Consider the following 14512-nt stretch of genomic DNA (forward strand, 5'->3'; position numbering starts at 1 on the left):
ACTGTTACGTATGAATAGAGGACTTAAAAGAAACAATACTGCATAATATCCAGTATAATAGTGATGGTAAAAAAAATGTGAACATTAATATCATTTCAAAATCTTAGGTTTCCTGCTTACTGGAAACTCTTGGTTCCCTGACGCCTAAATTCCTTAGTCTATCACACAAGGCCTATGTGACCTTATACTAACTATACTAACCACTGAAACTGCATCTCCTCTCTCTATTCTCGTATGTTGCTGCCACAGAGATTTTTATACTGTTCCCTGAAATGTTCATGCTCTTTCACAACAGCATGGCTTTGTGAGTTCATAATATCCTCGGTCTTCTCTTCCTCCTGACACTCCTTACTCAAAATGTCATCTCACCTGTGAAGCTTTTCAGACTCTCCCATGTGATTAACTTATAAGCAATATGGCAATGAACAAAATAATTAAAAATCCCTGCTTTTGCAAACCTTACAATCTATTTTTAGTGGATTATATGTTTTTTATGTCAGCCTCCCAACTTTTCAAACACACAACTATATCCTCTTATCTTTATAATCCTAGCGCTTGGCATATATGAGCTCAACAAAGCTTTACTGAATGAATACTCTATTTGGGGAGTCCAGCATAATTATGTAAAAAACAACAGTTTCGGTTGTGAACATATGGAGGAGAAAATCAAAGAAAGTATTCACAGAAAACTAAATATATGTCATAGCTTATAACTATACATTTTTCAAAAACTTTATTAATGTTGGCAAATAAAGATTCTTTAAGAGAAGCTTTTAGGTAAATTTATGTGCAGCAAAACATGGAGGATTGGATTATATTAATGGCAACAATCTGCCTTCGGTGTATGGTTTGTCAAGTAATATGTTAAAGATAACTGTATTTTGGGGTGCCTGGAAGGCTCAGTCTGTTGAGTGTCCAACTTCCCCTCCGGTCGTGATCTCACAGTTTGTGAATTCAAGCCCTGCGTCAGGCTCTCTGCTTTTAGTGTGGAACTAGCTTTAGATTTCTGTCCCCCTCTCTTCTGCACCTCCCCTGTTCTCTTTCTCTCAAAAATAAACATTTAAAAAAAAAAAAAAGTAACTATTTTAGAATTGCACTCACATACAAAATGTCAGAATCTCGTCTTATGTGTTTTCCTACTAGTTTCTTCTCCTTAAGAAAATGACACAGTTTTACAATCTAACGTGAAACACAGCTATGCAGACTTCAAGATCATCATTCATTCAATCTTACTAGAGCAAAGACACAAACGTATAGGCAAAATATGTAGTGGTTATTAACACAAAAGATTAAAAATACCATCTACAATTATAATCAGATGTGACTTTTAGAGATACTTATTTTAAAATTACATTGATTCTTTTAAAACTAATTTGATTCAATTTTCAATTCTACAGAAGAATTACAAGTTTTCTTCTATTTTTTCCCCCTTGAGTTACATAATTCCTTGGAGATTACAACTCCTCCTGTTCCTTCTTTCCTATCACCAACTTGAAGAGCCTGAGCATTTCCCTCGGAACTTTCTACAAACACAGTGGTTCAAGTATGTTGTGATTCTGAATGAATTCTACACAAAGGTACCCCTCTATTTTTCATTATACTATAGGTCTTTATACATACCTAAAATTTTGCCTAGTGCCTCACAACCGTGTAACCTGCACTATAGAAAGTTATTTACAATGAATTAGCTACTGGGATTTTGAGGGATTTACTAATCTAAAGCTTAAGTCAGAAATCTCTATTAAGCCACTGAAATTCCAACTGCCACATACATTCCTAAGCCACATGCATGAGTGATTTTAAATCTGTAATATGTGTTTTATGTAGATGAAAGGGCAGTATGAAAAATATAACATCAAAAAGTAAAAACAAATTTTCAAACATATAAGCTGTCAATTTTTGAAGGCTTCTTATCTTTACCCCTCTCAAAAAGGTGAATAAAAAAGAAAAATAGACACACTCCACATAAATTCATCTTGGATCATAAAATATACACATTATGTCAAAAACTGTGACCTTCACTAGAGAATTCCCATGCAGCATACAAAATTCACGAACAGCAAATGTAACACATCACTAAAAGCACACAAACACAAAACAAATAGGAGGAAGGCAAATCTGGCCTTTTCTCATTTCTAAAATGTAACACCTATTTCTCCGTTTTTATAATTAAATAAAATTCACATCATACATACATGTCTGTCCACTGGCAGAAATATGTTTATAAGTGCCCAAACTTAGGCGCAATATTATAATAAACATAAACCAAGAGGAAAATCTGAAAACAGAAACAGTGATATATTTGTTCCAACAGTCGAATACCAGCTCCTAAATCATAACTATAAGCACATTATTACTTCTCACGAATGTATTCTAAAGTAAGTCCTAAATTCACTGCATCCTTTAATGTGTTGGCATAAGCAAAACCTTAGATAGGGGTAGTGATGAGGGACTTACTAAAATGTATACACTCTCTCAGAAATTTAATTTTTAACTGTGTACATTCACTATGAACATAAAAAAAAATTTTTAAGAAAATATATATCCAAACACTATCCTAAATTAATCTGCTGCCCTTTTCAGTATTCTCCAACTTTACGCAGGCACCTTTCTTGACAAAATTCTTAATGCTTTAACTTTTTATTTGACAGGTTTGTCAATGAACAGGCCAGATAAGGTTGTTCTGACATAGGTACCAGAAAAGTATTCATAGTCAGGCATGAATTTAAGAGGAGTATTTTACTCATTATATGCTCTTTAAAGATTAGAAATATGCCAACATGTTAATAATTATCTCATTGATGCTTCTTAAAAATTTTTTTACATTTTAAATTTTACATTCCACACTAAGCATAAATTACTACTATAATCAGAAAAATTATATAAGGAACTTTGAAAAAAATACAAGCTTTAAGTAAAACAGTAAAATTTTAAACTTAAAAGAACAATTCTGTCCTAAACAATACACAAATATTTTCATTAAATGTGACATTAATATAAAATGAAGACAGACATTTCAGATGTAACCAATATCTTCCAAAGAATCTCAAAGTGATTCTATACCAAACTTTAAATATTCTATCAATTTTAATTCATCAATATCCTTTTTCCTTGTATCATTTTTTGTTCTTCTTGCTTGACACAGACAATTAATATAATTCTATACTTATTTCATAGGCAGAAAACAATTGTGAAAATATAATTCTTTTGAAGGATTTAAAATTAACCATGATTTTTAATTATTTTAACTTTCTTTAAAATTAATAGTGTTTTTCACTGATTACCATCAAATATAGATACATTTCCACAAAAAATGCTCCTGCCATAAAAATCATAAATTGTAAAGCCTAAGGTAACTTCAAGCTATTTTGTTTCAGGCATATAAGGTATTATCATTCCCATTACACAGATGAAGTAAATAAAGCCTAGAAAGTTCAGTAAACTGTCTAAGATTATCTAGCTATTCAGTGATGAAGGAGAGTGAAAAAAGAGATTAGGACAAAGCCTGCTAGCCTGCTTATTTTTCATTTCGGCACTCTTTCTATTACAATTCAGACCAAGTTATAAGTCTCTGAGAGCAAAAGGAGTAAGATGGTAGCTAGGTCCAGAATATACTGAGTGATCCTACATCCATGGGAAATTCTTCCCATCATTGCTCCTTTGCTGCTATTTCCAAGATTACAAACTTTCTTCCATGTCTGTTAAGAGCAGCAAGGAACTTAGCAATAGACTCCAACTTGGTCTCAGGTATCTGCAATTAGAGAGCATAAATTCCTAGTTGAAAGTTTTTTTAAGCCAGTCTAATTATATAATTGTAGCACTGAAAGGCTACACTGAAAATTAGCTACCCTAATTTTCCATGTTTGTGAGTATCTTCACTTACAAGAAAGTATACCAGTTAATGCATTAGTTCTGTAAAGTGAATCACAGTTTTACTTCTTCAATTCTGCAAAATAACAGTTTAAGATTATAGATACCTACAGTAAAATAAACTACATAAAAACGATGATGCAAAATAGATCTTAACAGCATAAAGGGATAACAGCATGTCATCAGACTCTAGTACTGAAAAAAAGGTTTTGCTACAGAAGTTTTTTCTTTAACAACAAAAGTTAACTGGTAAGAAAACTACATATTTACATACATTGTTACTAAGGACTATAAACATATCGCCCTATACAACTCTCATTATTTTAAAGAGTACATACCAACAGTTTTTTGCCGTACTATACTCCTTGCCTTTTCAGTTCCTGGGGACCCAGTAGTGGTTGCACTTCTCTGTCTCATTGGGGCTTGGCCAGGCTGATCACGACTCCATCCTCTAGAAAATGACTTGTCAACTGAAACTTTCTGAAATTCATGTCCAACTCCTAGAAATGTAGATTTTCAATCTAAGTATACTGTCACCTGATCAATAATCTCTTCAAATTATGTGGGCTACCTTGTCTCAGATCTCAGGTTTACTCACATTGTATTATAAAGTATCAAGTTAAATGCTTGTGTGCTGTTAAGGCTTTTTTGAACCTCATCTTACTTCACATTCCAAAACTGATACAGAATTCTACAAATACACCATCAAAAATAAACTATTATTAAATCCTCTGCCATCCACTTGGCTCCATTAAAAAAGAAACATTTGGACAAGCAAAAAAGGTTAAGAGATGAGCTAACCAAAAGCCATCCTGTGGTCGAAGTTAATAAATCTCTTATCTGCCAATAATAGTCCCTTGGGAAATAAATAGCCCAGGAAAAAGTAGTTTGGTCACGTAATTAACTACCATGGGCTACTGTTAAATATGAAATGTGACTCAGATATCATCTCTAGCTACCAACTAATTAAGAACGAAAAATACTAATACATCAAGAATTATAAAAACACGTATTAACAATATAATCACTATGTCCTGTCCCCCTCCCCCTTTGTAATACTCACTAGATACATAATCTACATCTAGGGAATGTTTGCTTTCACTTAAAACTAAGAAAATGCTTTCAAAACAATTTTCCAAATAATTCTTTTTAAATAGAGTAATATGAAATCACCTAAATTCTAACAAAAAAAAAATCCCATATAATAATAAGGAAGAGTATTTTGGTTAATTATTAAAAATAAAATATTTAAGATTCTAAATTATTTATTTAAATTTTAGCTAGACATGTACAGAACACTTTATTTCTCATCAAAATTAGTAATGATTTTAAGTTTCTTCAAGAAAAATTACAAGGCACTTACATGTTTTATTGTTGAAAAGTTTTAAACTTCTGGGTAAATGCAAGAGGGAATAGTTCAGAGAAAACATGACTTTTTTATCCTCACCCATCTCCCTGGCTTCACCCATCTTCCCAAACCAAATTATTTAAGCAAATTTACGTGGAACATCTCTGTGGACAACTCTTACCTTTCCCTTTGTGCTTTTTTTGCTTCTGTTCACTCAGCTTATCCAATGGTAAATCACTGAGATCCAAACTATATAAATTTCTAGCTAAAACTTTAGTTAGTGTTTCCATAGTCAGTGACCACTCAGTGGCTAACTCCTCCCAATAGGTCAATGATGATAATACTGAGAGTAAGTCATCCCATAGTTCTCGAGAGATGTACACATTTAGATTTGCTTTGATCCAGGCAACGATAAGAGTCTATAAAGACAAATAATAACCATGAAATATGTTCAAGTTCAGATATTCAATTATAAAAATATTACCCAAAACAAGCAGAATTTTAAACCACATAATACCCATGATGCTTTCTTGGTACATAATACTTGTAAAAGTAATCCATGCAACCATTAGCATCTACTATTAATTTCTTTTCAACAATGGCCAACTCCCAACATTCTAAGCAATGTGGGCAAGTTATCAAAACTGAAAAGAAATATCCCTAAAGTTGTAACTATCCTTCATGCTGTATTGCATTAATGTTAAATAAAATAAATGCTGCTTAAAAAGAGTCTCCACACTACTAAGTGTTGAAATTATTGACTAGTTAATGGTTACTGAGCTAAATTAACCAAAACCTACAGTCTCAAATTGAAGATGAAAATCAGTATATAACTTGAATATTCCAAAAAAATAAGTTATTAGACATATACTTAATGAAATTTCCTGAAAAATTGTATGTAAACTGAAGAATTAAATTAAGTTTAATTCTGAAGACACCAGAAGAATTAAAGGTGTTCTATAATAAATCCAGTCATAGAATAAAAAATTTATTAAAGGGCAGAAATTTCTGATCAGCCATTACTCCTAAGATTATATGGATTTCTACTAAAGATAGAACCTCCTATTGAAACAAGTCATAAAGATTTTTTGAAAGTTTCACTCTATATTTTATACTAAAAATTTCACGTTTATACTTTAAATATAAGCTGAAAATGAGCAGACCTTATAGTACAGAAAATAACCAGTGATTCTCCATTCTAAATTTAAACATTCACACTACATTAAAGTTATTCCACATAGCAAGCTAAAATTGCTTTCCTATAGCTCTCAAAATTAGTTTAGTTCTAACAATTGAGAAATCTTTTTAAAAAGGGCTAATGAAGGGGATGCCTGAGTGACTCAGTAGGTTAAAGCATCCAACTTTCAGCTCAGGTCATGATCTCATGGTTCGTGGATTCATGAATTCTGGCCCCACATCGGGCTCTCTGCTGTCAGCGCAGAACCTGCTTCATATCCTCTATCTCCCTCTCTTTCTGCCCCTCCCCCACTCGCTCTATCCCACTCTCTCACAAAAATAAACAAACACTAAAAAAGGGCGAGGGGTAATGAAGTTAAGAAGAGTTTAGATAATAAATATAACTGGTTTCAAAAGATTATTCACTACCAGCATAAAATTTTAGGCAAATGAGCACATTTAAAAATAGTAATAATTTGAAAGACTATACTTATGGACAAGAATTAGATCTGAGATAGCTTTTATCTATGATATTAAGAACCATTTTATCCATGTATTTGTAGTTAATGTGTCATCTTAAGAATATATTATTTTGCTATTTTCCAAAGAATCCATGATACATTTAAAGTCAGTACTCTATCCTCGGGTTGGAAAACACAGTATGTAATTCTTATTTAATCAAACTACCACTGATACTTAAGATAAAGACTTGAATAAAGTCTTATAGGAGCAGCACAATAAGAAAGAATTTTTATTATCAACTACTTTTTCACTACTAGAGAACAACATAAAACAAAGTTTTGCTTTTCTAACAATGCCAGAGATTTGGAAACTCATAAAGCAAACAATCAGGCCATTACTCATGAAGCTCTCTGGCAGCTTTTTGCAAGCATGTAAATAAATAAGCCACACAAGAGAGAAAGTTCAGTATCATCAGCCTGTTTCAATGCTTTTTCACAGACTTGGTATTTCCTTCACTCTGATACTAGGTTGTGAGTGTCTATGTACGGCAAATAGCCTATTTAGATAAGCACTTTTAATTTAGTTCTACAAAAGATCCTTTAATGTGAAATGATCTTTAAGTTAAAGCTTTTTTTCCCAAAGAACAAGTACAGGGCTCAATGAATCTTATAAAAATACATATCTGTCCATCTATTTATCTATTTATTTATTTATTTTTATTGCCTGGAAAAGTGGTCCTGCAAGTCGACCTGCCAAGGTCATATTTTTTTTCCCCTGGAACTGTAGAAAAGCTTGTGATGGCATCTTCAGTACAGACTCCGTGACTCTGAGCAACACAAGCAGCATCTGTTCCCTTAAAGTAAAAAAATTAATTAATGTTTCCTTCTTGAATATGTTTGTTTTTGGTTAACGAATAACTTTAAAATTAATATTTATTATAAAATGTATTATCTTTCCATAACTCAAATATCAAATATCTTTCAAATTTTTAGAATTCTTTAAATGTTAAAATTAAAAATTCCATTTTATAAACTATACCAGCCATTTTAAAACCATTTTTCATTCATAAAACTCTCCCATCAAATAAAAATGTATGCAAAGCTGACGAATTGGAGGTGAGAATGTGGAGACTGCTCCCATCCCCCAACCCCTGAAAATGAAGTAGTGACTGACTTTAGGGAGCTGTCTGAAGAACACTCTAGCTATACAATTTGGTTCTACCTTGACGCCTATTCATCTACTTCATCTTTATAATATGGAGAACAAGTACACATCTGGAAGTGTACCAGGAGCAATGTCTAACTACAAGACATTTTAGGATCAATAGATCATGGTGATCCTGACAAGTAATCAAGGACCATCCTTTTTAATTTGGCCATTTTTTAACGCTTTATTCTCCTTGTGTACTCCAAGTCAAGCCTATCCTAATATTTTCTCTACCTTGCCTCTTTCTCCTAGATGCTTATTATTAAGACCATAAAACTACCTTACTTGCACCTGATAATTTGGAAACTGATTCAACCACATGTGAAATGGGTGTTTCAGTTTGGGTATACAGCCAGGCTAACAGTCCAGTTCCCTATCACAACCTCCTCTTTGGTTTGTTTGCAAGCCCATTCCAGGCATAGCAATATGTGGGACAGTCCATTTGAGAAATGTGGCAGAGGCAGCAAGAGATCACAGATCTAGATTCGTAATTTTTTGGGGAAGGGAGGGCAGATTAAGATAGAAAAGTATCACTCAGTGAAAAATATCCTACATTTATTAACAAATAAATATATGCATTCATTCATAAGATAGAAATCAAAGTTGCCACATTTGTAATCTTAGGCTTCTAGCTTAGCTGTATGAAATGAAAAGCTATTTGAAATCAACTACATATGAAATAAAGTATACATTTTCCAAATAAATCTTACATGATGTGTGGTCAAATCAACACTCACTCATCTATAACCTTTTACTTTGTAATATAATAGTAATGATTTTAATTCATAAAATCTTGTAAATTCAATGTAAATATGTGAGTAATCTCTCATAATACTATCACTTCTAGGGAACTTATAAAAAATTTTTTTTAATTTTAAATAGTTTTCCATATAGCAGTTCTCTCACTTTAACCTGGCTCAACAGCACTGATATAAAGTACATTAAAAAAAAAAAAAAAAAAAAGGAAAGGGGGCAGGAGACTAACAAAAGAATGGTCCAAAATAGTACAGTTACTGATTAATCATAACCTAGGCTCAGATGTCATAAGGACCGCAATTCAAATCTCAGCTATGTGAACAAAATTGTGTGCCTAAGAATCACCCTGTAAAACAGAGAGATTATCTACCTCAGAGTTGCTACAAGCATTAAGAAAATGCATGTATAGTGCTTAAAGATACCTGGCATAGAAAAGTGTTCCAATTAAGTTAATAACAAACTACTTCCAGATGTAACTATATCAACGTTGCTAATAAAGAATTTTTTCAAAATAAAGTCATTTTTCCACATGCAGCAAAACATATATTAAGCATACTCTTTCACTAAGTACTCCCACTTTTTAAGAATAAGTCAAAGGAGAAAAATGATGTATGTATAAGGATGATCACTGTCTTGTCTCCCCCCAAAAACAAAATGAAATAACTACATATCCATCAAAAGATGACTGGTTAAGAAAATTATGGTACATGCAAACAGCATAATACTATATTATGACTATGTATATGGTTTGGTGAACCAAATATTCATCAAAGGGCAAAACAATGACTACCTCTTGAGAGTGAGCTTTGGGGAAACTTTAATTTTCTTTTTACAACTTTTCTTCATTTGATTTTTACAATGAAGATGTATCATTTTTGCAAAAACTGACGAGCTGCTCTTTTCCCCAAAAGGCCTATTTTTCCATTCAATTAAACAAATATTTATAGAGTACAAGTAATACATAAAATTCTATGCTCACAAACATAGGAAATATAAAAACAAAGACAACCAAGATATACTTTTTAGGGCCTCTCAATTCAGAGATAAACAGACAATTTATACAAGTAATTTAGGAATTAAGACAATTTTGACAAGAACTGTAACAGGTATAAACACAGAATGAAAAGAAGTGAAGTGAGGGGAAAGAATGTAAGTAAGAATATGTGGAAAAAGGAAGGTGAAATCTAAGCACAGTTATTACAACAGAAAAACATGGCAAGAATTAGGTATTCTTAAAAAAGGTTCAAGAATGTGTGCAGGAGAAGAGCAATTTGGTAAAGCTGGGAACCAGATTCCATTCTGCAGGGTGGAGTTTAGGCTTAAAAGAGAGACAGAAAAGTAGGCAGGGATCTCACTGTACATGGCCTTGAATGCCAGGTTGAGGAATAAAGCATTCTTACATTTAATCATTTCCGTATACTTTTATTCACACATGCATAATTTCATTTATTCATGAATGTATTCATTCGGGAGAGTGGGGTGGGGGTGTCCACTTTAAAATATAATCCAAGAAGGTTGATCAAAAATGTCTGAGATAAAGTGGAGACTATTGTCATCCTATTACATTAAATATTTCTCCATTCATTAATAGAAGCCTCTACAATACTGTGACAAGCTCTGCTCACAGGCACTATCCCTCTAAAAATTATTATATTCATATACACAATCAAAAAAAAAGGATAAATTTTTTTACCAAGTTTTTTTGTCCATTGATACTTGCACAACCATGAACCGATAAATGTTAAGAATGCGTTTACACATATCTGTGTGCTCATCCAGAAGGTTTTTAATTTCATTTGCAGGTTCAAGAAGAAATATGTTTGATGAGTTTATAATAAACACCTAAGACAAAAGAAATAATTAGCTATTCATTATAAAATTAATAGCAAATTTCATATTCAGAGAAAAAACTAAATTTAGATGCTGATCACTGGGTGATCTAGACTATAGGTTAATTCTAACCTTATTTCTACCCCAGCTTGACATTTGAAACTTAACTCATTAAACAATTGTTTTTATGTTTATCTAGACAAATAAAAAATCACTATTAGGCACCCAAGAAAAATAAACCAAGTGAAAAACAGCATTTTTAAAAACTGAGAGCTTTAATATAATAACTCTACTGCTGTCATAAAATGAACCAATAAAAGAAAAACTGTTTAGAATAAAAGATGATACCTAAATCAAGAACAATTTTCAAAATACCATCTATCCTTTCTTTTCATGTTTACAGGCTAAGTGTGTTTATCTGCTTTGGTAATAACAAACTGCATGAACAGATCATATACTATAGTACTACTAATGAGGATCCATTAATATACATCTTTAATTTATTGTAAAGAAATAAAAAGTTTGTTATGATCAAATCATTTATTGTATTTGTTATCGAAGACAAAGTTATTATAATGGTTGACAGGTGTGTACAAAGGCTTTTGAGGACACTTTGGAAGCATAGAACATTATATCTATTGTGAACCTTGGACATTTAGATTTTCTATACCCATAATTCTGATTTAAATCTCCTGGATGAACTACATAATAAAACATAGTTGTGAGAAAAGAATATTAAGCTAACTTTAAAATAGCGAAGATGGGGCACCTGAGTGGCTCAGTCGGTTAAGCGGCCAACTCTGGCTCAGGTCATGATCTCACGGTTTATGAGTCTGAGCCCCACATCAGGCTCTGCACTGATAACTCAGAGCCTACAGCCTGCTTCGGATTCTGTGTCTCCCTCTCTCCTCCCCTGCTCACGCTCTGTCTCTGTCTCTCAAAAAAATGAATAAATGAATAAATTTTTTAATAAAAAAAAATAGTGAATAGATGACTCTGTAAATCTACCAACACTGACCAAGTAGGCACAAATAAAAATTAGACATAAGATAAGGACATAACAATATATCCAGTAGAGAATTTTAACATGATAGTTTCAATGGATAACTTTATTTGAATAAAACTGAAAAAATTTTAAATGTATTTATTTTGTAGACAAACATAAATTGCTAAAACTAACTCAAGAAGAAATAAAAAAGATGCATACATCAATAATCATGAAAAGACCTGGTTATCAAAGCCTCCTTGATTCATCCCTGAACACCAGGCCTAGACACCTTTATTGGCAAAGTTTTGCCTAGCATGGAAGATGATTCCTATTTTAAACAAACTGTTTCAGAGACAAAAAAAAGGAGAACTACCCAATTAATTTTTATAAAACCCTAATCCTGCTCTCCAAAACAGACATGAACTATGTAAGAAAAGGAAGTAAGAGACCAATATCACTTGTGCCCAAATAGACAAAAGTACTGAGAAGATAGTGGCAATTCAAATTGATCAAAGTATCATACATATTTTAGGACCAAGTAGTATTTACCCCAGAAATTTAAGAATACCTTGACATTAGAAAAGTCTATTAACAAAGAATACCCTATAAACAGACTAAAATGGAAAAAAGGATGATCATCACAATGTACGCAGAAAAAGCATCTAGCACTTACTATTTAAAAAAAAAAAAAAAAACAACAGCAAACGAAGAAAAAAGGTAAAATTCCTTAATCTGAAAAAGAGCACATATCAAGAACTATAACAAATGATATAACAGCAATTAAACCTAAGAAGTACTGGCAAAAGCCAAGAATAAGACCAAAGTACTCACTATCACCTCATTACCCCTGGAGGACCCAGTGAGTGCAAAAGGAAAGCTGGAAGGGGGCAGGGAGAGGATACAAAGGAATATAAATATGAATGTATTGTAAAAGGAAAGATAAAACAACTATGAGCAATTTGGGAGAAAAGCAGTCCAGACAAAAGAAAAAGCAAGTTTAAAGGACTTGAGGTGAAAGCCTACCTCGCATATTTAAGGAACAGCAAGGACTATAGACATAGAGTGGAGTGAAGAAGTGGGGAAGCAACTGAGTAATGATGTTGAGAAACAGAACCAGAGCATGTGGAGAACTTCTTACACTCACAGTGGTAAAAGAATGTTTTTCTTCTCAAACTTTGCAGACCAATCCTATTGTAAAATACAATATAAACGAACTAACAGGAAAAAGGAAATGAAAAAACACATATAAAAATATAAACACAAACTTCATCAAAATCAAGAGATATATTAAATGACTTAAGTTTCTAAATTCTTACTCTCAATTTTTTAATTATCTTATAGTCTATGGGCCACATTCTGAGGAGCCTTGATATAAAGCCTTATAGACCATTAGAAATACTTTTGCTTTTATGCTTAGTGATAATGCAAAACCAGTGGACAGGTTTGAGTAGAAAAACGACATGATCTGACTTAACAGCATCCCTCTGGCGACTGTGTTGAGAACATACTGGCGTGATGGGTGGGCAAGAGCAAAAGCAAGGATACTGATTAGGAGTTTACTGCAATAACTCAGATGAAAAATTATGGAGGCTTGGACACAAGAGGTAGCGTGAGTGTTGAACAGCTAATAGATAGGAGTATTCTGCATACATTCTGAAGATGGCCAGGATTTGGTATCAAATTAGATGTAGGATATAAAAGAGACACAGGAGACAAGGTGGCTTGAACAACTGAAAAACGTGCTATAAACGAAACAAAGAAAACTGCAGGAACAGCATGTTTGCTGAGCAAGGTGAGAAGCCAAATTTTAGATGCATCAAGTTTGAGATGTCTATTAGATATCTAAGTGAAGATGCTACCTTGGCATTTGAATATTTGAGGTCAAGGCTCTTAGAGTTCAGACAAGAGGTCTCAGACTAGAAACAAAATTGTAGAAGTTGCAGTAAATAGCATTTAAAGCCAGAAGAATGGATGAGGTCAAACAGGAGAATAGAAAGATCCAAGACCTGATTCTTGGGCACTTCAACATGAATAGTCAGGGAGATATGAAAAAATCAGTAAAGGGGCACCTGGGTGGCTCGGTCGGTTAAGCGTCTGACTTCAGCTCAGGTCATGATCTCACAGTTCATGAGTTTGAGCCACACAGCTCTTTGCTTACAGCTCAGAGCCTGGAGCCTGCTTCGGATTCTGTGTCTCCCTCTCTCTCGCTCTCTCTGCCCCTACCCAGCTCAGGCTCTGCACTCTCTCTCTAAAATAAATAAACATTAAAAAAAATTTTTTTTAAAAACCAGTAAAAAATTCTGAGAAGTGACCACTGAGTTAGGAGAAATACAGGAGGGATGCTACTCTGAAGGCCAAGTGAAGTTTTAATAGGGAGGCAATGGTCTATTCTGTCAAATGCTCCTGACAAGTCCAGTATGATTAGGATTGAAAAATGTACATCTGGGGGCGGCTGGGTGGCTCAGTCAGTTGAGCATCCAATTTCGGCTCAGGTCATGATCTCACGGTTGATGAGTTCGAGCCCCACATCGGGCTCTGTGCTGATAGCTCAGGGCCTGGAGCCTACTTCAGATCTGTGTCTCCCTCTCTCTGTGCTCCTCCCCTGCTCACACTCTGTCTCTCTCTCAAAAATAAATAAATATTAAAAAAATAAATTAAAATAAATAAAAAGAAAAATGTACATCTGATTTAACAATGTGGAGGTCACATGTGGCCTTGACAAGAATAGTCTGATATAAAAAATGAATGACTACAAGGAACTCCTACAAATCAATATGAAAAAGACAACCCAACAGAATAAGGGAAAAAGCATACAAATAGGCAATTCATAAGAAGATGCTCAATTTCAATGGTGATGAAATTAAATGAAAACAAGG

General features: G+C 33.2%; 1 protein-coding gene across 13 annotated transcripts in view; it reads right to left on the reverse strand.

Annotated features, from left to right (window-relative positions):
* Positions 1–14512, reverse strand: part of RALGAPA1 (Ral GTPase activating protein catalytic subunit alpha 1) — a 281757-nt gene that overhangs the window by 167981 nt on the left and 99264 nt on the right. For all 13 annotated transcript variants that reach the window (XM_045450711.1, XM_045450709.1, XM_045450708.1 and 10 more), the window contains exons 13-16: positions 10512–10660; positions 7580–7709; positions 5400–5637; positions 4209–4370 (exon numbers count right to left, since the gene is read on the reverse strand). In XM_045450711.1, the coding sequence (XP_045306667.1) occupies positions 4209–4370; positions 5400–5637; positions 7580–7709; positions 10512–10660 (679 nt within the window). The remainder of the gene's footprint in view (positions 1–4208; positions 4371–5399; positions 5638–7579; positions 7710–10511; positions 10661–14512) is intronic.

The sequence above is a fragment of the Leopardus geoffroyi genome, chromosome B3 (assembly GCF_018350155.1).
Source record: "Leopardus geoffroyi isolate Oge1 chromosome B3, O.geoffroyi_Oge1_pat1.0, whole genome shotgun sequence".
Classification (NCBI taxonomy): domain Eukaryota; kingdom Metazoa; phylum Chordata; class Mammalia; order Carnivora; family Felidae; genus Leopardus; species Leopardus geoffroyi.